Consider the following 24,744-nt stretch of genomic DNA (forward strand, 5'->3'; position numbering starts at 1 on the left):
GCTGAAATGCAGCAGTTCGGGCAAAGATGCAGGGTTTCAGCTGAAAAAAAATGTAGGGAAATTCAGGGGGTTTTGTGCAGGTCATACACCTGATTTCCCATCTGCAGATGAGAACATACTCTGTGTTTTCTGACAAGCCTTAGCTCAACACAGAAATGATGATGATGATTTCCTTCTCTGGGGTGTAAAGAGCCATTTGTGAGTCAGTGACAGCAGCTTTGGGTTCCTGTCTCATACAGGTAGTGCTGAGATAAGTCTGATTTTTGTCACGTCAGGACCAAGTCATGTTGCAGTTAGGTTGGAAATACACCCCAAAGCAGCTGATATCCATCTAAGGATAAAGAACTGAAAACTTTGGATCTTTGTGGCAACAACTGTTTTGTGTTGTTTTTCCTCTGTCGTTTCAGTGCCGTGTTCACCTGGACCAACCTGCTGGTGGTGGTGGTGGAGCTGTGTGGCTGTGAGCAGGAGGCTCTGGATCTGGTGCCTCTGGTGACCAACGTGGTGCTGGAGGAGCATTACCTGATTGTGGGGGTGGTGGTGGTGGTGGATCCTGGAGTCATCCCCATCAATTCCCGAGGCGAGAAGCAGCGGATGCACCTCCGGGACAGTTTCCTGGCGGATCAGCTGGACCCCATTTACGTGGCTTACAACATGTGATGGGAGCACAGAGTGATCAGGGTGCTTGTGGAGAGTGAAGCTGGTGAAAATTACTAATACTTGATCTAAAGTTTGAGGTTGCTGCCACGTTCCCTCCCTCCTGTCCTGGGGGTTTCAGTCCTGGTGGGGTGAAGGAAGTGGGAGAAGCAACAGCAAACGTTTGTAACAGTTTACTGAACCATGAGCTTTAGAGAACTGCAGAGGGGGAAGGAAAGTGTGTGAGCTACGGAATCCCCAAGGCCTTTACAGTAGTGTTACTTTTTCACCCGTTGTACATATTTGTATTTTTATCTAATCCCGGGTTAGGATTCTATAAGGGGTGGGTTTATTTAGTTAAGATAATAAACTATTAAGAAAAGGGTCATCAGAGTTCTGCAGTTCCCTACTCCATGATCTCCTTTGCATCTGGAGCTTGTTCATCCCACGGGATCACACGACTTATTGACAATTGTGCCATGACCAAATCAATAACTTACAGAATCAGAGTTACTTATTCATATAGAGATTTCTGGAATTTAAAAAGAATTTTGCCTATATTTTAAATATGTAAATATTATTATACATAATTCACTTAGATAGAAAATTAACTTGGCTAGCGAGGGCAGCTGAAGGTTGATGTTTTTAAGGACAGGTGACTTTTGTGGACCTCAGCATCATGGCATTGGCTTAGACACAATGTGAGATGCTCCCACCTTCCCCAGGTTTCTGATTTCATTTGCATCTTTATTCTGGCCAGAAGTGTGCAGAACCCTTTGGTTTTAAGGCACATCTTTCTGCGGGAGGCTGAGTTCAGCATGGAATTGGGGAAAAATGGCAGTGCAGGCAGGGAACTGAGGGGCAGCCTCTGCCTCATCCTGTGGCACCGGGTGTGGAAAGGAAAACCATTCCTAGGCTGACACACAGGTGAATTCCCTGCTTGTGCCATTCCTCTGGGATTCCTCCAGCTCCCTGCAGGCACAGCAGAATTACTGTGAACAGGCTTTAGTGGAAACTGGGAGCAAACAAAAATGCTTTCCTCAAAAGAGTGGGAGAATCCCAGGTTTAAGTTGGACACAATTTTACTGGGGGATCCAGTAATTCTGGCAAACACATTGTTAAATAACATTGTGAAAATTGCTGTCCCAGCCTTCCACATCCTGTGTCAGCTCCAGCGTTAGGGAATGGGAAGAAAGAGAAACCTGAAAGCAGCAGGTACAAGCTCTTCCTGCTGGTGGTTGAGCTTTGACTCAAAATTATCTCTTTTTTTTTTTTAATTCTTCATCTTTTAATAGCAATTACATTTCTCTGGGTGCTAATATATGATTTTGGAAGCTTCAGGAGCTGCTACCAGATCCTGCAACAGGGTTTTTTGAGTCAGATGTGGTATACAGTGTAAATAAACTTTTCAAAATGTTCCAGATTACCTCACAAAAAAAGTTTTTAGGCAGTTTTTAAAAGGTTTGTGGTGTGGACTTGGAAGATCCTGTGGCAGTTACTGGAACAGAGTCCAGTGGATCCATGAGCAAACCCCAGCCGTGTCCTTGAAAAGCTCCTGCTGCATCCTGGTGGCTCCTCACTGAAAACAGGAGCTTTAAAACTCAGAATTTTCAAATGATATTTTTGAAAAATACTCGGTGGGGAAATAGGAACTGGAAGTTTTGTGGCAGGTCTGGACTTGAGGTTCTTTGCAAACACTTTGGGTTTCAGGGGCACATTTTGGAACCTTGTCTGTGTTTAACCACTGCAGAATATGCACAAAATCTACAATATATTTAGTTTTAACAAATTGAGCACAAAGTGGGGACAGTGGCAGGTCAAAGACTAAAACAGTTGGTCCTGCAGCTTATTTTGGGTGTAAAGTGCATAAAGGGTGTTCTCCCCTTTCAGCCAGAAAATTCCTGTTATTCCATGTTCTTTGTCACCATTTTTGTGTTTCCTGCACAGCCCAGGCCTGCCCAAGCAGCTTCACTCCAGTGTGACCTTTCCAGGAAAATCTGGTGGTCTTGAACCTTTTTCTTTACTCAAAGCTTTAGATAAATTGTTTCAATAAACATTCATTTTGTCCGCTGAAGTAGATTTTAAGTCCAATTCCAGGATTGTCTTTCATTTTTATTCATGATTTTTTCACAAATAAAACCACGTGTGTATTAATTCCATCAAATGTGGCAGGTGAAATTCCTGAAATTGCATTTTTGATTGTGACTTGATTGATTTTTTTTTTAAATTTTATTTTTTCCCCTTGTTTTTTGGTTTGGATAGGTACTGGTAGCTTCCTACAGTTTGAGGTTTTATCTTGCAAGTTCCCTGTGTGCTCCAGATCTCCCAGCACGTTCCATTTCTGTGTGCTGGAGAACTGCAGGACACTTCCCATGGGATGAGAGAACATTCCAGGGACCAGGAGAAGCTGCTCAGTTTGGATTCCCTGAGTGCTTTGAGAGTTTTCTATAAATCCATTTCCCAGAGAGCAGGAGGAGGGATGGGGCTGGGGCTCTGGAATCCCCAAAATTCCATCCCCAGCTCTGCTCAGCACTTGCCACGAGCCTTCCACAGATCATTCCGCTCCTCCCTCTGTAGCTGGCGATGATATTTCCATATTTTTTTGGGAACAAAGCAAGATCTTTCACTCCAGACATTGTCAGGTGGGCAGGGCTGGGTGCTTCTCCCAAAATCAGCCTCTCCCCCTGGTGTGGCTGCAGCTCTGGGGTTGCACTGGGCACATTATTCCCTTTTCTCCCCCTCGGGTTCCAACTTAACTGCAGTGAAACTGAAAATCTGGGAATTCTTCCCACTGGACTGAAGTATATTGTGTGTGTCTCACTGTTTCTGAATCTCCTCTGAGCAGACGCTGTGGGAACAGGACAGTTCTGTCCCGTTTTGTTAGAATTTGCACTTCATTTCTGGTTTAAATCAATTCAGCTGTGTCCTACTAACTGTCCTAAAATAAGGTTATAAAAACCAGATCAATTTTAGCCCTAGATGCTTTTTTTTTGCTTTTATTTCTGTCAACCTCTTTCTCATTGTCCAATCCAGACTCTGGCATTCTGTAATTATGTATAAAGGTTTTATTTATTTAAAACTAGATTAGTTACATTTTTAAATTTAACACCTGGCTGGACAGTGTCCCATTAACGCATTGATTGTGTTTCCTTTGTCTTGTGTTAATAAATATTGATGCCTGGTTGCTTGTTTAGTCCTTCCAGCGCTGTTTCCATGAAGGAATTTTTATTTTTAATGAAGAAAACGCGGGTTAAAATTGATCCTGGGCAGAGGGAGAACTTGTAAGTATCTTGTATTTTGTATGGAGGAGTGTGGGTGTGAAGGAGCTGGGCTGTGTCCTGTACCTGGAATTTTGGGAATCAATTTTTGGGGATCAGAGCAGGGAGTGGAGCTGGAGAAGGGGATGGAGAATCCTGAGGGAGCTGGGAAGGGGCTCAGATGGAGAAAATGGGGATCAGGGGAATTTCTGCCTCTGCACAAGGAGGGGGCAGCCGGGGGATTCGGGATTTATCCCAGGGAACAGGGACAGAGGAGAGGGAATGGGCTCAGGGGGGACTCAGCAGGAATTTCCCCATGGAAAGGGGGTCAGGAATTGGCACTGCCAGGGGGGTTTGGGTCACCTCATTCATGGAGCGGTCCCAGGAAGGGCTGGAGGCACCACTCAGAGCTCTGGGCTGGGGACAAGGTTGGATTCCATGTGTCGGAGGGATTTTCCAACCTCAGGAATTCCGGGATCCTGTGAAAAACAGATTCCTGTTCCTCGAGGTGCTTGGCTGCAGTTGGTGCTTTACAGGGAACACTGAATTTCCTGTGCTCCCCAGCGATGCCTGAGGAACCGTCCCATGATGAGGGCCACTTACCGGAACCCAAATCCTTACTAAGATCCTAAAACCGCTGTGGAAAAACCCAGAGAGAGACCAAACCTCATCACCTGCTGCTTCCTTAAAACCCCTCAGTGCCACCGGCCCGGCCGTGAGGAATCGCGCCCACGGTCCTGCCACACTCCGGCCGGGACGTGCCCGGCCGCACTGCCTTTGCCCACGGTTGGGCGCGGCGGCCTGGAATTTCGGGATTTTCGGGAATATCGGGAATTTTGGGAAACTAGGGATTTTCGGGAATATCAGGAATTTCGGGATTTTCCCGGGGCAGTCGCGATCCCGCTCGCAGAGCGCGGTTCCCGGCCGCACCGCGCCGCTCCCGCCGGCAGGGGCGCTGTTCCCGCGCCGTGCCCGGCAGCGGCGCTCTGCCGCCTCCTCTCTGTGGTGCGCCCGGGCGGGGCCGGCTCCAGGCGGCCGCTCTAGCCCGGCGCCCGCGCGCTCCGCGCCGCTGGGGCTCTATGGCGGGGGCCCCTGGGCGCGCACTCTATGGTCGCGGCCCGCCCCCCCCGCCGGCGCCGCTTCCCTGAGGCGGGACCGGGCCGGGACCGGGGCCGGGACCCGGCGGCGGCTCCGGCGCTCCCCACGCGTGGCCCTGCGGGGCTCTGAGGTAAGCGCGGGCTGGGGAGGCCGCCCCGTCCCCCTCGGCCCGCCCGCCGCTTCTCCCCCCGCGTCCGCCCCCGTGGGCCGTGAGGGGACGGGCACAGGCCGCGGCCTCGGCGCGGCGGCCGCTGCGGAAACCGCGGGGAGTTTCCCCCACGGCCGGGCCTGAGGCGCTGCCCCGCGGCCTGGGGCTGCTGCCGGGCCCGGGCCCGCTCCCCTCGGGACGGGGAAAGGTTTCTGGGGGGTGACGGGGAGCCCCGGGTCCGGCTCCCGTCAGGGATGGGGGAAAGGTGCTCGGGGGTGGCCGCGGCTCCAGCCGGTCCCGGGCAGCGGTGGCTGAGTCCCCGAACCTGCCCGGGCACAAACTCGCCTTTATCGCTAACTACACCGCCGTTAATGGGCGTCCTTACCTGTTCGCTATGAATTTTGCCCCAGACCCGTATCTGAGCCTTGACTTCAGTGCTCAGTGAGGATCGGGTGGATCCAGGGCGATATAAATTATAGAAATGATGGTATAAATGATCTTTGGGCTATTTTTCTCTCACAACCATCAGATCCCTGATGCGGATAGAATATTGACATCTTTAGGCTGCAGCGTTTATTTCTGAAGCTCTTGTCAGGGGATGTTCCTGTACAGGCTGGTGCTGGGTGCAGGGGAGTGGGAGAAATCCTATGAGGAAAGTGCTCCTGGAGTTATAGGGAATAACTTTGTGTGTTTGGGGAATGGAATCTGGAGCAGTGACTGGGCACCTTGACTCGAGACTGCTCACTTGTTTTCTGGCACATCTGGTGGGATGTGCTGCCCTTTGCTCTGTCTTTTACTGATTTCTGGGAGGAAAAAAAATGGAGTTTTCTGGGTGAGCAAATTTTCTCCAAGTGTCTTAATGGCAAATTTAGGTAAATAATATTTTCACTGCTGAAAGCAGCTGATTTTGAGAACCTCAAATTCCCCAAGATTACTTAAGCATCATTTAAGAAAACGTTTTGAAATCCCTTTGTACAATTTGTAAATGTCAGAATTTGACTCCTGTCACTATTTGAGAATAGAATTTTGTGTCCAATATTCTTGATTTCTGATGTTATAAAAAATACAATCAATTGGCTCTTACAATATTTCAGTGATGAAACATCATTCAGACCCTTCCTCTACTCAGTTTGCAAAACAGAACTTGCTTTCTTTCTCTGGTGCTCTCTGCAGCACTTTAGGGAATTTCCAGAATTAGGGAACCAGTGGAAGTTGTGCGAATGAGTTTTCTTTTTTAATTGATGCTCCTTGAGCACGTCAGGTGTTTCTGGTGGGTTTGTGTGGTGGCTCATGCACTCTGAGGTATTTGGAGGGTGTCTGTGAACTTTGAGAACTGAAATGTGTCCCGATGGACTGTGACATTCCTGTTTGTGTCCCAAAGGAAGGTGGTTTTGAGGCTCAGGTTTGAAGTAGGATGAGTTTTCTTGGCTGGAGGGAGATGATGCCCAGAATTTTAGGAGTTCCTTAAAGCAAATTTCATGAGCTGCTGTTGCAAAATCCTTTCAGTTAAATGACTTTTGAGGTGGAGACTTTGGGTTTACTATGAAAATCATCACCCTTACCTGTCTGGTTGTAAAAAGGTGGTGTTTGTACAGATTGGGACAAAAATGATTCTCTGGACAATAAAGCCTTGGTGTTGCTTCTCTTCCTTCTTTACCTGCTTTCAGCTAAATAAATTAAATTCAGCTGTCAGAGCAGGTTTATCCAGGGGGGTGACTGTGCTCAGGTATTCTCCTTTTTGGTGATTCTTCTGCAGGTTGAGGTTTTCCTCCCATTCCACGGGGAAATTCCTGGTTTTCCAGCTAAATGAAGTTAAAGGCAGTTAAAGGCATGACACTCATCCCCAGAGGCTGTGAGGTGCAGGATGAATTTCCATCTTGTTGCAATCCTTGCTAAATCTTTTTATTGACTGATGTTGGATGAATAATTAAATATTCCAGAGCAAGCAGAGATGAACTAAACTCAAAATTCATCTTTCTAATGGGAAATACTTTATCTTTTATTCCTGTAAGCAGAACTTCACAGCAGTGAGAGAAAGGTCAGCAAAACCCTCTGTGCTTTCCCTTTGGGGTGGTTTTATTGGTTTTGCTGTTTCTTGCAGCCTGTTTTGAGTCTTTCATGGGACAGTAAGATAGAGAAACTAATAGCAGAGAGCAGGGAGGGCAGGCTGTGGTTTGGTGCTACAGAAATGAACAGAGGTTTCTGTAGCACTGGAAATTTATTGTCATTTTTGCTGCCGCCTGGATTTCGGTTTGAGGGACCTTTGTTACCTGAGACACTTTGCAGGGTGCACAATTTTCCTTTATAAAATCTAAAACTGTGTTAAGGACAGACAAAGTTGTGTCCATTGCAGGTTCATCATTAATTCTGCTGATAATCTTGAAGTGGTCGATGTTTGCAGCCATGAGGAAGCTGCACCATTGGCTGGGGAAGGTTTGGGCTGAAGGACACAGAACCATGGGTTTGTTTTGGCTGGAAGGGACCTTAAGGAACATCTCCCTACCATGGGCAGGGTCACCTTCCACCATCCCAGCTTGCCCCAAGCCCTGTCCAGCCTGGCTTTGGGCACTGCCAGGGATCCAGGGCAGCCTCAGCTTCTCTGGGCACCTGTGCCAGGCCCTGCCCACCCTCTCAGGGAGGAGTCCTGCCCAGTGTCCCACCCAGCCCTGCCATCTGTCAGTGGGAGCCATTCCCTGTGTCCTGGCACTCAGACCCCTGTAAATGCTCTCTCTCCATCCTCCTTGCAGCTTCTGGAGAGGCACAATTCAGTTTCCCTGAACCTTCTCTGCTCCAGGCTGAACAATCCTGGTTCTCCCAGCCTTTTCTTACAGCAGGGCTGCTCCATCAGTCAATCACAGTCTCCTGTATCAGCCACCATCAGTTTTCTCCCTACAAAGCTGCTTTGGTGACTTTTGGGGGGCCCTGCAGCAGCACCCTCAGACAGGGAGGGTGCAGGAGCAGCACTCTGCTCTGGGTTGACTCCTCACTGGGCTGCGTGCTGTGGTTGGGCTCAGCAGGGAAAAATCAGTGACTCACATTTCCACAGAAAGCAATGTAATTTCCAGTCTCATAGCAACTGTCCTTTCAACACTTTCAAACCTTCTGTGACAAAATGTTTAACACTCACCCATCAGCTTCTAATGCTCCAGGCTGGTCCGCCCACCAGCCCAGCTGAAACCTGCATTTGTGCATCCCTGAATCCCCCAGAACCCGAGGGGGGATGCTGGCAAGACGTTGAACGGTTAAATATAAAATCTTAGACATGAGACAAGTGTTGCTGACTGCATTACATCAAGACAGAGTGACTCTTAAAATTCAAAACTGTGTTCTCTTCACTTTGATTTCAGTCCCTGGTTTGTTTTTATACACCTTCAGATAGTTTAAAATAGGTTTGGCTGGTGGCTTGGCTAAAATATTTTTGGAAATTATCTTACTTTGAGAAAGATATTCTTTAGTATAAAGAATCTTGGTTTTCTTCCTGGATCATCCTTCAAAGGGAAAGAGAGGAGGGTTAGATGGGATATTAGGATTTGGATATTATAAAATAATGGCAACATTGGAGAGCAAAGAGCTCCTTCAGCACATCCCAGTGAGACCAGAACCATGAGGCACTGAGGGTGTAAAACACTGGTGGAACTGGGCACCCGTCTGCTGTCCCAACTCATTACTAACTGGATTTCACTGGTTTTCTCGTAGCTGATGATGGAAGAGGTGCACAAGGGCAGCAGCAGCAGCTCTGTTACGTCCCAGCCCTCAGCTGTACAAGGTACAACCCTCCAGGCAGCTCAGCTCTCTCATATTGCTCAACAGGTAAAGCCTGGGCTGGATCTCAGCAAACATTTCAGGCAGTTCAGAGCCAGTTCTGTGTGCTGCAAACTATAGAGCCATTCTTGGAAGCACTCAGAGAGGAAAAAGCAGAAAGAGGATAAGAAAAATGTGTTTGTTTGATGGTGGATGACATAAAATTAATTGTAAAGTGTTTAAAGTTATTTTTTGGTGTTTGTACAATGCAGAAGTGCAGCCCAGATTTGGGGTTAGTCCTCCACAGGAGCTGCTCAGGAATAAAATGAGGGCCTGGTTTCATTTTTACCTCAGGAAAAGCATTTCCAGCTCCTTTTGTAGTAGCAGCAATCCTGGGTGCTCAGCACCATGGAAACCCTTGGATTTTAGCCCAACATGAACATATTTAATCTAATAAACCATATGAACTTGCAAATTGAGATTTTTTTCCTCTAAGGTAACATCCATGTCAGAGCTTTAACCTGAATCCCTTAGAACTGGTGAAGGAGTGAATCCTTCCAGGAGGGTTTTCCTGGGAAAAAGCAATGTTTAGCAGCTCATCCACTGTTTATCCTGTGGAGGCAATTGGGATTTTGATGCAAAATTTAGATAAAGGAAAGGAGAGAACATCAGTTGATGTCCTGGGGTTTGTTTCGAGGCTGGTTTCCCAATCTGTTTTTATCTAAAGTTCTGATTGTCCCTTAATATTGTGAGTTATGATATAAAACTGCATTAATTGGAAATTGAGCTGTGTGTATTTTAATGATCCCTTCATCTTATGTATTTCAGGTTAATAAAAGTACTGAAAGAATTTAATTACAAAAGTGGTTATTTACTTAGAATCTACGTGTATAACTTGAATTATTTTTTGTTTGAGAACATATGGAAATGTGAACAATATAAATTGAATTAAAGTGTAAAGACTCATGGGGGTTCAACATCAAAACTACAAACCCTCTAGGAAGCTGAAGCACTTTCATGGTTTTAATATGTTATGTAATATCACATATTTGATTATGTGACATAATGCCACATTTGATTTTCTCCAACCAGAGGAAATAACGAACTGTTTCAGCCTTTTTCATATGCAAATAATGTCTTAAAAATGTGCATCTTTAAAGGTACTTTTGTGACTTAATTAGAATGAAAATAAGCTGCTAATGGTTTTCCTACACGTGTTGCACTTCCTGAGTCCTGTGGCACAGAGGTTTTACTGATGGTTTTTGGTGTGTTGTAGATGTCTCTCCGAGGTTCTGCTCCCCTCACTGTGGTTCAGCTTCCTGGAGAGCAGGTCCAGGTGCAGGGAGTCATTCAGACAGCTCAGTCCTCCTCGGTGATCCACTCCCCTCAGGTGCAAACCGTGCAGGTAACTCCACCACGGCTCTAAATACCCACATCTGCAGTTCTGTGGGTGAGAAGATGGGGAAAGATGTGGAGAGGCTTCTCTGACCCAGCTGTGCCCTGCTGTAGGAGACAGTGAGCAATCCAAGGACAGCCGTGTGGGATCCCTCATTTGGGCTTGAAATTCTTCCTTGTGAGAAGTCACCTGTGGAGTCAAAATGAAACCATTTGATGTCACCTCCCTTTATACAAAAATCCAATCCACAGCTCTGTAGTTGTGCCCTGGCAGTCAGGTGGGGTCTGACACCCAAAGGAGGGCAGTGGGGAATAACAGAATAATTCAGTAGTGGATTAAAATGAGTGTTTGGGAAGGTGGAGCTGTGTGAAGGGGAATGAGCTGCTGGGTGCTCTCGTGCTGTAACTCCCTGTCAGTGGTACCCAAGTCTCTGCTTGTGTCTCTTACTCACTTGCCATGAGATTTTTGTAAGAATCCCTTCCAGAAGGTGCTCAGGGAGTTCCAGTGGGTCTGTTCCTGCTCCTCTCAGTCCCTGCTGCAGAGCCCTTGGGGACCTGGAGTTCCACTGGGAAACCACTGCCCTAGGGAGGAGCTGCCCTAAAAGCCAGGAATTTGTCCCTGATCCTTGTCCCACGCTCCTCACACCACACGAAATTGATAAGCCATGAGAAGCAGAGCTGGCAGGGACTGTCAGCTGCCACTGCTGTAAGATCAGAGCAGGGAGAGGAGAACATGTGTCACTGCTGGAAGCACTCAGGCATCTGCACTGGCTGCTTGCTGGTGCTCGTGTCTCTGTTAAATCTCTCTCCTTTTCCCTCCCCCTGGTTGCACAGTCTCCACTGACTGGATTCATTCCTTTTCTGTAATTTATGGACTTTGTGGCCTTGGTGGAGGGAAAAACAAAGTACAACATGAGCAGGTTTTTTTCCCTGCTGATCATAGGCTGCTCTGTCTCTGCAGTTCAGTGAGAGGCTTTTCCCAGAGCTCTGTGCATTCCTCTGCACTCTGTTGCTGGCACACGGATAAGAGCAAGTAAATATTTTGTTCACTTATAAAAGAGCATCAGAGACAAAATTACACTTTGAACTGGATGAGCACACAGTGGAATAATGAAAATTGTAGATAGTACTTTGCATATTTACTCCCTGATATGCTGCTGCCTTAAATATTGTTTTCACTGGATTTCACATTCTCACCAACAAACCCCACTGCTCCTTTTCTACAGAAAAGATTCCAGGTGCTCTCTGTGTTTGTCCTGTACATCAGTGTGCTCCTGTTCCCTTTCTCACCAGGTATCTTCCTTGTCTGAGAGTGAGGATTCTCAGGACTCCTCAGACAGCATTGGCTCCTCACAGAAGGCTCGAGGCATCTTGGCTCGTCGTCCATCCTACCGGTACGGCTGTGATACACTTGGTGGTTTTATTTGAAACCAAACCAACAGCCCCTTCCCATAGTTTGCAGTATTCTGCTGCCCTCCAGGTCATTTCCTTTCCCTTGAAACACTCAGTGAATCTGTTCATGCACTGAACTTTCTGAGCCATCATTGCTGTGAGGAAACTTTGACTCCACTAGCTGGAGGTTGGCCTCTGCAGGGTTTTGTAAAGGGCAAAATGTTCACCAGCTGTGATTTTACTCAGTTGTATCACTTGACTGAAGTGAGGAGTGCAGTCAAATGTCAGACTCCTTTTTTCACAGAAAAATTTTGAAAGATCTTTCTTCTGAAGACACACGGGATAGAAAAGGAGATGAGGAAAGTCCTGGGGTCTCCACTGTCACCTCCATGTCCGTTCCCACGCCCATCTACCAGACAAGCACTGGACAGTACAGTAGGTTACCCAAAATATCCTCACAGTTTTTCTTCTACTTGCCTCAAAATACTGATTTCATTAGGTATTTGAGTAAGATGAAGAACAAAAGTTGGTTATTATCCAGTAGTCAATAATTGAGTACATAGCAGTAACTGATATCTACAGACTTCAGATAAACTCAGTGCTCTGTAATTTTAAATTTTGCACATTAAGACATTTAAGGGTGTTGGTATGGAGCACACAGAAGTGTTCTCTGCTGGATTTAACCCAATACATCAGTAAAGACACAGAGAGAGAGAGAGATGGGTGATAGATGGATAGAGAGATAGAGAAGTAGATAGATAGATGATAGATAGATAGATAGATAGATAGATAGATAGATAGATAGATAGATAGATTGATTGATTGATTTTTATATATATATGTATATTATAGGCTATACTAAAAGGCTCCTGTGGTATCAGAGAGGTACAAAAAAAATTAGGATTTGTTCTTTTGATGTTGCCATTTGGTGTTCATGGTGCTTCACACTGCTCCTCCATCGTGTGAGTGGGTGAGGCACTGGCACAGGGTGCCCAGAGAAGCTGTGGTGCGCCTGCATCCCTGGCAGTGACCAGGGCTTGGAGCAGCCTGGGCTAGTGGGAGGTGTCCCTGCCGTGGCAGGGGTGGCACTGGATGGGCTGTAAGGTCCCTCTAACCCAACCCATTGTAGGATACTGTGATTTGCCTGTATTTTCTGCTGTACATCCTCTTGTCCCCGTGCCTTCCCTTGCAGTTGCCATCGCAGCCAACGGGCTGCAGCTGGCGGGGCCGGGGGCAGACGGGGTGCAGGGGCTGCAGACACTGACCATGGCCAACGCCGGCGCCTCCCAGCCCGGCACCACCATCCTGCAGTACGCCCAGACCTCGGATGGGCAGCAGATCCTGGTGCCCAGCAACCAGGTGGTGGTGCAGAGTGAGTATTATCCCCTGGGGACACGGTGACACCCCTGGCACCGTCAGTGCCACCTGCTCATGCTGCCCCCTTTGTGTCCCCTAGCTGCCTCTGGGGACATGCAGACGTACCAGATCCGCACCACGCCCACCACCTCCTCCCTGCCCCAGACCGTGGTGATGACGTCCCCTGTCACTCTGACATCCCAGAGCAGCAAGACAGATGACCCACAGCTGAAACGGGAGATCAGGCTGATGAAGAACAGGTATGTGAGGGCACCTCAGCTGTTTGGGTGGTGGGTTTAATCACGTGCAATCAGTGGGCTTGGAAAAGACTTCCAGGATCATAAAGTCCAACCTGGGACAGATCTCCACCAGAGCACTGAGTGCCACGTCCAGAGATGGGGACTCCAGACTTCCCTGCCAATGCCTGACCATCCTTTCCATGAAGAAATTCCTCCTAATGTCCGACCTGAACCTCCCCTGGCACAGCTTGAGGCTATTTCCTCTTATCCTGTCCCTGTTCCTTGGGAACAGAGCCTGATCCCCCTGCCCCTGCTGCCCCTCGTGTCAGGGAGTTGTGGAGAGGGAGGAGGTTCCCCCTGAGCCTCCTTCTCTGCAGGCTGAGCCTCTTTCCCAGTTCCTCAGGAGCTCTCTCCAGACCTGGGTGTGCTCCAGCCCATCCATTTTTCTCTTGCAGTAAGGGTCCAGAACTGGAGGGGCCTCAACAGTGTCCAGCACAGGGGGGCAATCCCTGCCCTGGTGCTGTGCCACACCATGGCTGGTACAGCCCAGGTGCCCTTGGCCTCCTTCCCCACCTGGGCACACCTGGGATTGTGGCAGATTCTGACCCAAACATGGGAATTTGTGGCCCAGACATGCTCACAGTGTGGAGGAGCCAACACTGGGTTTCCCCTGCAGATTGGCTCCATGTGTGTTACCAGATCCTGCTGAATTTCCTGCTCTCCTCAGGCAGTTTTGGCTCAGTTTTGTTCCTCATTGCAGTTCCAGCTCTCTGGTGTTGGTCAGTATGTGACATTCAGAAAACAGACCTCACAGCTAAAATCAAGAACTCTGCTTCTCTGTTGCAGAGAGGCTGCCCGGGAGTGCCGTAGGAAGAAGAAGGAGTATGTGAAATGTTTGGAAAATCGAGTGGCAGTCCTGGAAAATCAGAACAAAACTCTAATTGAAGAGCTAAAAACTTTGAAAGATCTTTACTGTCATAAAAGTGTGTAAAAAGAGAAGGTAAAAACATTTGGGGACTGGTGAAATATCAGAGGAGAATTTTTTTTTTTATACTGAATTTTTTAAACTAGATGAAAGGTCAAAAATGAAACTTTTCTACCTAGATTTCACAGCTCAAAGACTCTATAGATTTTCTTTACAACATGTTGGTGACAAAGTACAAAGAGGAAACAAGAAAACCTCACCAAAATTCCTGCTGGCACAACTGGAAACTGCTCAATTCAAGATTGCAGCTACAGCGGAAGGACAGTCACGTGTGGCGAGGCAGGTGATGAGAGTTTCTTTGAAAATTCCTGTGAGTGCCTCGAATTAGGGAGGCAAAATTTGGTTACAAAGAAAACATGGATGAAACAGAATCCTTGCCATAGCTGACATTATTAGTAACGTTTATAACCAGTGTATGTTTTGATTTCTTACTCTTTTTCAAGCCTTTTTCCTTCAGTTATTTGTCTGTAAATATTTTTATTTTAACCTGTAAGTTGGTCTTTACAGGTGCAGATGATAAAAAAGCTGATACTTTGCTCGAGGTATAAATTATGTTTTTACTCTTTCTCAGATGACAATTTAAAAAGTTGGGATGATTTTTTTTTTTCCATGTTTGCCGTGTTTATCAGGTTGGGGAAGGATCTGCAGAAGGCAGCAAGAGGCCTGGTCCTGGAAATGTCTGAGGCACAGAAAATTGTGTTGGTTTTCTTAGAGAATTCAGCACATCAGTGATTTTAAAGCACAGTGTGAGGGACGAGGACTGGTGACAAAAGTTCTGAAGAATTTCTGAGATTAAACTTCTCAAAGTTGTTAATTTCACAAGAGTTTGTTCTTAGTTCTGGGCATGAGAAACATTGATCATTGAAAATTAAATTGTGTGCTGATCATATCTACAATTAAACACTCAGTGCTTGTCCTGGCTGGGGATTCTCCTGGGCTTTGGAACATGAAACCAAATAGAAGAAAAATGATGTAGTAAAAAATGAAAGATCTATACCAAAGGGTTATGAGGTTCTAATCTCTGGTTTATTGCTGGAAATAGTGCAAAATTACAATTTCCAGCCTAATTTTGTAAGGTAGGAGCTATTTTGCAAAGTAATGGTATCTTTGTAAGCAAATACTATATTGCAAACAGGGAGATGGTTGGTATATTTTGTAGCTAAATTGTGATCTTTACAAAACCTGAAATTGAGTTTCTATACGTATTTTGACAGTTTATATCTTTCATTTTAGTAACCAAATGAAATATTTTGTGAACCAGATTTTCAAGGATATATTTTTATGGATAGTACAAAGTCAAATGAGATCCTCTTTGGTGTAGGAGATACTTGAATTAATTTTGTATGTCTGTAGGCAACTTGCAGAAAAAAGCGGATCCTAAAGAGTATTGGGGGGGGGGAAGAAATTAGGGCTTTTTACTCCCCAGAGTTGACAATATCTGCACATTAGATCTCATTGTGTCAGAGAGTCCAGTTTGTACAATTTAAATTTGTTTCAGGTGAAAATCAAAAGTTTGACATGATCGGGACTCCTTTACCTGGGGAATCTCCATTCTTGGAGACCCCAGAGCTGTCTGGCTGTGGGCCTGGTGGGCAGGACATGGCACTGGTGGGGACACGGTCCTGGGCAAGGTTTGGGCAGGTGCTGGAGGTGGCTGCAGTGCCTCTGGATGAGTGATCAACCATTTCCATAGCCAGGATTGAATCCTGCTTCCAGTTCTGTCAGCGGGAATTACACCATGGACTGTGCTGGTGTTGGAGCTCCGTGTGTGTCGTGCTAGCTCAGATCTGGGTGGAATTCCAAGCTGTGCTCCCTCGCTGGGTGTGTAATGCTCATCCCATGGTCAGGCAGGATTTTTGATTTTGCTCCTTTGGGAATGAATGGACTTGTAGCAAGCAGAGCTCTTTGCCATGAGGAATCTGCATTCCACAGTCTCTGGTTAGTGGGCTAGAAAAGGTTATTTTTGTTTCCCCCCTGAAGTTCCTGAGTCTCTGATTGTTGTGGGCACGAGCCCCAATGCATTTCCTTTAGGCCAGGCTGGAGTGTGACTCCTGGTTGCCATCATGTCAGAAAAAAAGCTTTGTGACCCATCAGAAATAAGGTTGGGAAAGTCCTAAACTGAGGGAGCTGCTCCTGGAGAGGTGTTGGTGTTTCCCTTTTCTGTGGTGGAATTTCAGGAGAATTGAACAGCCTGGAATGTGCCTGGAACCTCAGAGGATTGGACCTTTCCTCAGCTCTGTGTAACCTGGCATGTGGGAGAGGGTTTGACCTACAGCTCTGAACTGCTTTGGCAACTCTGTGGGAGCTGATCCTCACTGTGTTCTCTTTTTTCCTTTTGTAAGATGGAACAATAATAAACAAAAACTATCAAGTGTTAAGACTGTACAAACCTGGTGGCCAATTCTTCTTGTCTCCAGCAAGGGAAGCACCTGTCCTGCCAGACACACCAGGAGTCAATTTTTATACTCTTAAATTGTGTGTTGGAAAGAACAGCTGATTTTTCATCATGGGAATATTAAACAGTAACACAAGTTCGCTCTTTAAGCACTGATCATGAGGTTCTTAGTTTGGATTTACTTTCAAATCTCGATTTTAAAGAGTAAAATCTCATTCTTGAGGGTAAGAGATGCAGCAGCTGATGCTGTTCTGCTGGTTGGTTCCAAACAGTCCGTGCTTTCCATGAATTGTAAATATTTGTTGAAACAATTAATGGTTGCAAATTTTGATCTTGGTAAATAAAGTCGCTAAAATATTATAATTCTGCTGGTCCCTATTTATTTTTAATAAAGTTAGAGCTGCAGTGGTGGTGACCAGGTGGGAATACCTGTGTGGGATCAATTCATATGACAGCCAGGAATAAATAATAGTTTTAGTGGATTAAATGGCACTTGTACACGCCTGCCAGTGCTAAAAATCATGAGTGCAGAACTTCTTTTACCTTCCTGCAGGGTTTTTTACCTTCTTACTTTTTAATAAGCTGAGCCACAGGTAAAGTTTGGTTAATTAAATGATTAATTGAAACCTTAGTGTGCTCTGCTGGTTTTTACCCGGCAGAGGGAGCATCTGCCCTCCCCAGTCCCTGGTGGCGTCACTGAGTGTGTTTAACCCCCTGATGGCTGGAAAAGCACAGAAATAGGGTGGGAAGAAAGTGTTTCCAGTCCATAACATTTCTATATTCAATTTTCCTCATTAGTGCCGAGGCTGGTAGTGTTTCCTCTCCTGTCAGTGTGGATATCAGAGGCAGGAAACAAAAAATACAATGGCAGACACGACTCCTAAAAAGTAAGTGCACATCCTTTGGTTCTTGGATTTATTGTCAGGAGCGAGCTGGTTTCTCCAAGCTTTTCCAGGCAGGACAGACCTCCACGAGGACGACACGCTGGATTCCCCTCTACAGAATCTGCGTGAGCACTGTGTGCCCCAGGGCCAGGAGCACGGTGAGTGGGGTGCTCAGGGGGTTCCAAGCCTTGTTAATCAGCAGGAGTTTTGCTTTGATCCATTTTCTGTACTGGGACAGGCGCACGTAGATGCCGGGGTAGCGGGGGCGGCCGCAGCCCACCCCGAAGCTGGCGATGCCAATCAGGTAATACTTGTCAGTGTCAGGGTGGTAACACACCAAGGGGCCCCCGCTGTCGCCCTAAAATGAACACCACAAAAGCCAGCAGCATGTGAGGGTTTCCTTCCAGGAAATACTTCGGGCAGTAATCAGTCTAATATTTAGATTTATTTTAAGCAGCTCAGTGCTCAGTGGCAGTAACGTGTGGGCAGTAGCATATGGACAACTCAAGGCCAGTCTGGTGTTGCTGGAAGGCAGAATCAGCATCCCTGAGGCTGGAAAGGCCCTCAAGACCATCAGGTCTAACCTGATCCCCATCTTGTCACTGGACCAGAATGCTGTCACCCACATCCAGCTGTTCCTTGGACAGGGATGGGGACTCCACCACCTTCCAATGCCTGACCACTCCTTCCATGGAGAAATCCCTCCTGATTCTGGTCAAGACTGCACTGAGCAGAGCCCTGCACTGCTTCTGTTAACTGAGTTAAAAGTAATCTGAGTATCTTTTAACTCAGATTCTGTTTTCTCTCTGCACTTTTTCATGCCTAAACCTAAACCTTCACTCCTCACTTAACTGGGGAATTTTAACGGTGTGGGAGCTCCAAGAGAGGAACACACATCCTGTGTCTTGGCCGTGTCACCTGCTCAGGGAAAACTGCTGAGAGAAGCAGGAAGTGGATCAGACAAAGCACTTAGGGTACATTATGGGGTTTCATTAGTAATGTCTCCGTGTCCCAGCTGGTGCTGCAGCTTCTGCCAGTGCTTTGGACCTGAGGACTGGCTTTTCCGAGAAAGAGGTGGTGATTGCTCAGCATTTAAACGAAAATCATGCCACATCCCTGAGCAACTTCCTAGAGCCCTATCCCTGAACCACATCCCCGAGCCTTATCTGTGTCCAGTCCTGAGCCCTCTCCATGTCCAGTGCTGCTCTCCAGCATAGGAACAGGTGAGACATACATGTGCTTCACACACACTGTGTTCTACAGTGTCCAGTGTTTTGTCTCATATATAATTTACTGACACCTTTATGGCATAAATGTCACATTCTTTATCCTTCCTCTTCGTTCACCTATTCCTGTCATCCTTCCAATATCCCCAAATTCTTTGTGTACGTTTTTGCTCTGCAATCGCTGTCCCAACCCTTTTATGATGCTTATTTGCATTTGACATGTTTTCCAGTTACTATTTCTGCTGTTTTAATTAATCATGCTACAAATCACGATGCTGCTGAGCCTCTGGCTTGGGAGTTCCACTGAGGCAGGTGGGGCACCACCTCCCTTCTCAGCTGATAGGTGGGGTACCACCTCCCCTCTCACCTGGCAGGACTGGCACACTCCCCTCTCACCTGGCAGGTGTGGCACACCCCCTCTCACCTGGCAGGACTGGCACACCCCCTCTCACCTGGCAGGACTGGCACACTCCCCTCTCACCTGGCAGGACTGGCACACTCCCTCTCACCTGGCAGGACTGGCACACTCCCCTCTCACCTGGCAGGACTGGCACACTCCCCTCTCACCTGGCAGGACTGGCACACCCCCTCTCACCTGGCAGGACTGGCACACCCCTCTCACCTGGCAGGTGTCGGTGCCTCCGGCCCAGGCGCCGGCGCAGAGCGCTTTGTCGTTCATGAGCCCTGCGTAGCCTGCAGAGCTGTTGCACAGGCTGGAAGGGAGGATTGCCACGTGGGCTTCTTTTAGCACAGGTGAGATTTTACCTTGAAAGGAGACAGAATTCAGAAAGGTGAAATATGCTGGGGTGTGGAGCAATTTTGCTGTGGGGGTTTTGTTGTTTTGCCAGCCTAGGTGTGTTCCTGGACATGTTTCAACATGGGTATGACACAGACCTTGCCTGTTGCCAATGGATTGGAATTTGAGTGGGTTCAAGGTTTGAAGACTTGGGTTGGATGTAAATTTTGCAATTCTTCCTCAGAAGAAGCATCAATGATAATATACATGCCTTGTTCAAAATGTCAGAGGTGACTTACCAAACAGGCTCATACAATCTCAGCTGACCCCAAAACTCCCACACACCAGCTGGCATTGAATTTGTGCCCACTGGGAGTAAAGAGAGAATTGGAGGGGGTGTAGTCATTCATAAATCCCATGGGAACCCCTCAGTTCTCAACGTGTGGCATCAGAATTGTTGCTTTTCAATATAATAGCTGTTTCCAGCAGCCCACGTTGACCTGCACCACGAATGGGGTGAGTTTATTTTCCTTTTTTTCATGTTATACTTGGAAGAAAGGGTGGGAAAATCTATTCCTGTGGTTACAGCTGTGTGGGTCTAACCTGCTTGTGATGGAAAACCCCTGAGAGCACTGCAGAGTTAAATGACATCGTGTGGGGAGACCATAACCTGAGCAAATCCAGTTAGAATCATAGAATGGTTTGGGTTGGGAGGAACCTTAAAGATCATCCAGTTCCAATGCCCTGCCATGGGCAGGGACACTTCCACTATCCCAGGTTACTCCAAGCCCCATCCAGCCTGACCCTGGACACTTCCAGGGTGCACTGGCAAATCTGTGCCAGGGCTTCACCACCCCAACAGGGAAGAATTTCTTTCCAATATCTAATCTGAACCTGTCCTCTTTCAGTTTGGTACAAGGCCGGGAAAGGCCTCTAAGACCCAAGTGCAAGGAGAGTTTATAAACCCGGGGAGCTGGAGCGGGTGAGGATGGGTCCCAGCAGTGGCAGAGCCCCGTACCCTTCTCGCTGGTGCGTCCCCAGCCGCTGATGTAGCAGTCGGAGCTGTTCTCCAGGGGCTCCACCAGGGCGGCCGGGGCCAGGCACACGGGCTGGATGAAGAGGCTGTAGCGCACGGCCGACCTCAGCTCGAACACGGCCACGTCGTTCTCGAAGGTTTCCCTCCTGAACTCCGAGTGCACGATGATCCTCCTGATCCTCCTCCTGGCCGTGTGCCGGCTGTGCTTGTGCAGGTTGTGCACGCCCAGGACGGCTCGCCAGGAACACGGATCCCTGCCAGAGAATTCACAGGGTCTGACATCGCTTTCACCGTTTGTTTTCACAGAGTTCTGGGATCTTGGATTGGATTGGATTGGATTGAATTGGATTGGATTGGATTGGATTGGATTGGATTGGATTGGATTGGATTGGATTGGAGGTACCTTAAAGCTCATCTTTAAGATGAGAATTCAGGTGGGTTTTACATCAGTTTCACAGTTTGTTTTCATAGAGCCCTGGGATCCAGGTATAGGTTGGATTGGAGGCACCTCAAAGCTCATCTTTAAGATGAGAATTCACAGGGTTTGACATCACTTTCACCATTTGTTTTCATAGAGCCCTGGAATCCAGGAAAGGGTTGGGTTGGATTGGAGGCACCTCAAAGCTCATCTCATCCCACCCCTGCCATGGCAGGGACACCTTCCTCTGTCCCAGGGTGCTCCAAGTCCTGTCCAGCCTGGCCTTGGACACTTTCAGGGATCCCAGCTTCTCTGGGCACCCCATACCAGGGCCTTCCTCTCAGGGAGAAATTTTTTTCCATTATCCCCTCTATCTTCTTTTGCTTATGCACCATTATAAATATACATTGAAAATTCCATAGCAAATATTTCCTGGAACAGATTTGCCTCATTACCATTCTGCCCATGTGAACACTCCCTTTGCTATTAGTGGTTATGGCTGTTAAGGAAAATTCAGATTAAGGATTTAAACTGACACCCAGATTTTGCCTTTCACCCCATCTCAGCAGAGGAAACCAGGAGATAATAGTCTGAAAAAGCTGAAAACATGGTTATATTTTAGATAAAATACAGAGGCTCATTCCCACAATGCTCATAAAGACTCTACTTGCACCTAAACCTGGGAAATCCATTATCTAGAAGTAAAATAATGACAATTTAGTTAATATTAAATTTGTAAATAGGGGCAGAGTCATTCAGATCTAGTTGCTTGCCAAGTATGTTGAACAACGTCTTTACTAAATGAGCTCTGAATTTGGCCTGGGATGAGCTATAAAATTCAAATTAGCCTCCAAAGTTAAGGTAAAAATTAAATTGATAATTTAAAGAGAAATTATATTGCAAACAAATGTTTGTTAAATGCAAACAAGGAGTTGATGTAACGAAGTCCTGATAAAGGACAAAATTTCAAGTTTTGCAGATTTTTACAGTTCACTTTCCCCCGGGTCATGGTTGAGTCAACAGTGGATGTTGACAGATGCAGATTGTGCAGCTGTGGTAAAGGTTGGGAAAGAGACCAGTGCTGGGAGCTGAAATGCTCCAGAGTTGCTGTAAGTGCAGTTAAAAATCTGTTCTGAAGAGTTATTACCACATTGTCAAAAAAAAAACCCTTAAGTGCCAAATTGTTGGTTCTGATCAACAAAAAAAAAAAAAGGGGGAAATTGTGTTAAAACTGATGAATTGGAGCGTTTGTAATCTAAATATCAAAACATTTTGTGGTGAGCTTAACCAGAAAAATCGGAGCTCTGTGGAACAAAGCAACCCAAAATGCTTTGGGGGAGTGGGCTGGGGAAGGGAGCAGAAAACCTGGCATGGGAGAGGGTCAGGCAGAGGTTGGACCTGAAGGTCTTGGAGACCTTTTCAATCAATGCTCCAGCCCCTTCCCCAGATCTGTTCCTAGCTCTGGATGTGCTCCATTGGACACAGCACTGGAGGGGCCTCACAGTGCCCAGCACAGGGGGACAATCCCTGCTCTGCTCCTTCGGCCACCCTGGGACACAACTCAGGTGCCCTCGGCCTCCTCCTCCCTGCCCAGGGGCTCAGCCGTGGTGCCCAGGGGGTTCAGATATGGTACCCAGGGGGCTCGCCGTGGTGCCCAGGGGCTCAGCCGTGGTGCCCAGGGGGTTCAGCCATGGTTCTCAGGGGGTTCAGCCATGGTACCCAGGGGGCTCACCATGGTGCCCAGGGGCTCAGCCATGGTTCTCAGGGGGTTCAGCCATGGTACCCAGGGGGCTCACCATGGTGCCCAGGGGCTCAGCCATGGTTCTCAGGGGGCTCAGCCGTGGTACCCAGGGGGCTCACCATGGTGCCCAGGGGCTCAGCCATGGTTCTCAGGGGGCTCAGCCGTGGTGCCCAGGGGTCACCCAGTACGTACGTCCTGCCATCCACGCAGTGGCCGGCGGTCAGCACGGCTCTCCGACCCAGCAGCACGCCGCCGCACAGGTGCACGAAGCGGACGCCGCCGCGCAGCACCTGCAGGCTCACCACCCACGGCCACGCGCCCTCCGGGGCCTCGTGGCCCCCCACGATCCAGGACACCACGCTCCGGGCCACCGCCAGCTGCTGCTGACACTCTGCAAAACACAACGGGCTCCTCAGAGAGCCTGGAGGGTAAAGCTCAGCTTTTGGGGCAGCCTTTGTGGGTGCTCTGGGTGTATGGGTTGGTCTTTTTTTTTCTGTTGTCTCAGGGTTTTTGTTTGGTTGGGTGTTTGGGGGTTTTGGTGGGTCGTTTTTGTTGCTGATGGTGGCAGTTTTTGTTTTTGTTTTTTAATTTGTTTTGGGTTTGGATTTTTAAATCTCCAGCATCACCACAGCACAGGAAGGACATGGGCCTGTTGGAGATGAGGGATCTTGTTTAGAGGGATGAAGCAGATCTGCTGTGAGAAAAGGCTGGGATAATTGGGATTGTTCAGCCTGGAGGAAAAAATCTTTGGGCTGACTTAACTACGGCCTTCCAGTGCCTGAAGGAGCTGCAGGAGAGATGGAGAGAGAGCACATAAATGGGCATGGAGTGCCAGGACAAGGGACAACTGCCAGAGGGAAGGTTGGAGGGATACTGGGAAGAAATTCCTCCCTGCCAGGGTGGTGAGGCCCTGGCACAGGGTGCCCAGAGCAGCTGTGGCTGCCCCTGGATCCCTGGCAGTGTCCAAGGCCAGGCTGGACAGGGCTGGGAGCACTGGGACAGGGGAAGGTGACCCTGCCATGGCAGGGATGGCACTGGGTGGGCTGTAAGGTCTCCCCCTTCCAGCCGAAACCATTCCAGGGCTCTGTTCTGCAGAACTCGCTGCCCCACAGACCCCTGTATGTGGAGATCCCGGGGCTTTTACAGCCCATGTGAAATACGGTGTATTTATCTGACTAAGGTACATTTCTGGTGTATAGATTTGCGGTAAGCGTGGCCAGTTGCCACTGCTTTACAAGAATTCACCAGATTTCTGTATAAACCAGAGACTCTTCCACCCCGCCGTGCCCCGCTCCGCTCAGGCTCTTCCCCGCTCGCTGCCCCTTTCCCCGACCCCTCCGCCCCGGCCCGGCCCCGCTGGGTCCCGGTACCGTCCACAGGGTCTGTGGGGGCCGTCCCCGCGGGCAGGGGCCCCGCGAGCAGCAGCAGCAGCAGCGGCAGCGCGGGCCGCGCCCGCCGCATGGCCGGCGAGGGCCGAAGATGGCTGCGGGGCCTGAGGGGAGCCCCGCGGGGAACGGCCGGCCTCGGCACCGCCACCGGCACCGGCACCGCCACCGGGCCGTTGGGGCGGCGGGGACGGCGCGGGAGCGCGGACGGAGGAGCCGGTGAGGGGCGGGAGGGGCCGGCCTGGCCTCCGCGACCGCTGGCACGGAGCCCTCAGCCGGGCGGAGGGTCAGGGGATTCGCCCTCACCTGGGCACAGGGTCAGGGGGCTCAGCTTCAGCTGAGCACAGAGTCAGGGGGCTAAACTTTATCTGGGCACAGGGTCAGAGGGCTAAACTTTATCTGGGCACAGGGTCAGGGGGCTAAACTTTATCTGGGCACAGGGTCAGGGGGCTCAGCTTCAGCTGAGCACAGGGTCAGGGGGCTAAACTTTATCTGGGCACAGGGTCAGAGGGCTAAACTTTATCTCCGCACAGGGTCAGGGGGCTAAACTTTATCTGGGCACAGGGTCAGGGGGCTCACCCTCACCTGGGCAGAGGGTCAGGGGGCTCAGCTTCACCTCTGCAAAGAGTCAAGGTTTTCAGCCCTGAGCCAAGGGTCTCACCGTCAGCTGGGCCAA

The 24,744-nt window shown here is 48.4% G+C and overlaps 3 protein-coding genes across 5 annotated transcripts in view; 2 read left to right on the plus strand and 1 right to left on the minus strand.

The window, feature by feature from the left end:
- The window catches only part of DIP2B (disco interacting protein 2 homolog B), a 61,710-nt gene extending 57,872 nt beyond the window's left edge, over positions 1–3,838 (plus strand). For all 3 annotated transcript variants that reach the window (XM_063179152.1, XM_063179153.1, XM_063179154.1), the window contains one exon: positions 408–3,838. In XM_063179152.1, coding sequence (XP_063035222.1) covers positions 408–660 — 253 coding nt within the window. In that variant the 3' untranslated portion in view covers positions 661–3,838. The remainder of the gene's footprint in view (positions 1–407) is intronic.
- A 1,208-nt stretch (positions 3,839–5,046) lies between these two features.
- On the plus strand, positions 5,047–17,005 carry ATF1 (activating transcription factor 1). The gene is made up of 8 exons (XM_063179155.1): positions 5,047–5,121; positions 8,836–8,949; positions 10,157–10,285; positions 11,569–11,669; positions 11,972–12,102; positions 12,860–13,039; positions 13,124–13,283; positions 14,109–17,005. Exons 2-8 carry the CDS (start codon positions 8,839–8,841, stop codon positions 14,251–14,253), a joined length of 957 nt encoding a protein of 318 aa, XP_063035225.1. The 5' UTR covers positions 5,047–5,121; positions 8,836–8,838; the 3' UTR covers positions 14,254–17,005.
- Positions 17,006–17,530: 525 nt separating this feature from the next.
- TMPRSS12 (transmembrane serine protease 12) lies at positions 17,531–24,144 on the minus strand. Its single transcript, XM_063179332.1, has 5 exons — positions 24,054–24,144; positions 22,876–23,074; positions 20,507–20,778; positions 19,375–19,517; positions 17,531–17,884 (listed from the first exon to the last, which is right to left on the minus strand). Exons 1-5 carry the CDS (start codon positions 24,142–24,144, stop codon positions 17,639–17,641), a joined length of 951 nt encoding a protein of 316 aa, XP_063035402.1. The 3' UTR covers positions 17,531–17,638.
- Positions 24,145–24,744: the final 600 nt, after the last annotated feature.

This window comes from Melospiza melodia, chromosome 31 (assembly GCF_035770615.1).
Source record: "Melospiza melodia melodia isolate bMelMel2 chromosome 31, bMelMel2.pri, whole genome shotgun sequence".
NCBI lineage: Eukaryota > Metazoa > Chordata > Aves > Passeriformes > Passerellidae > Melospiza > Melospiza melodia.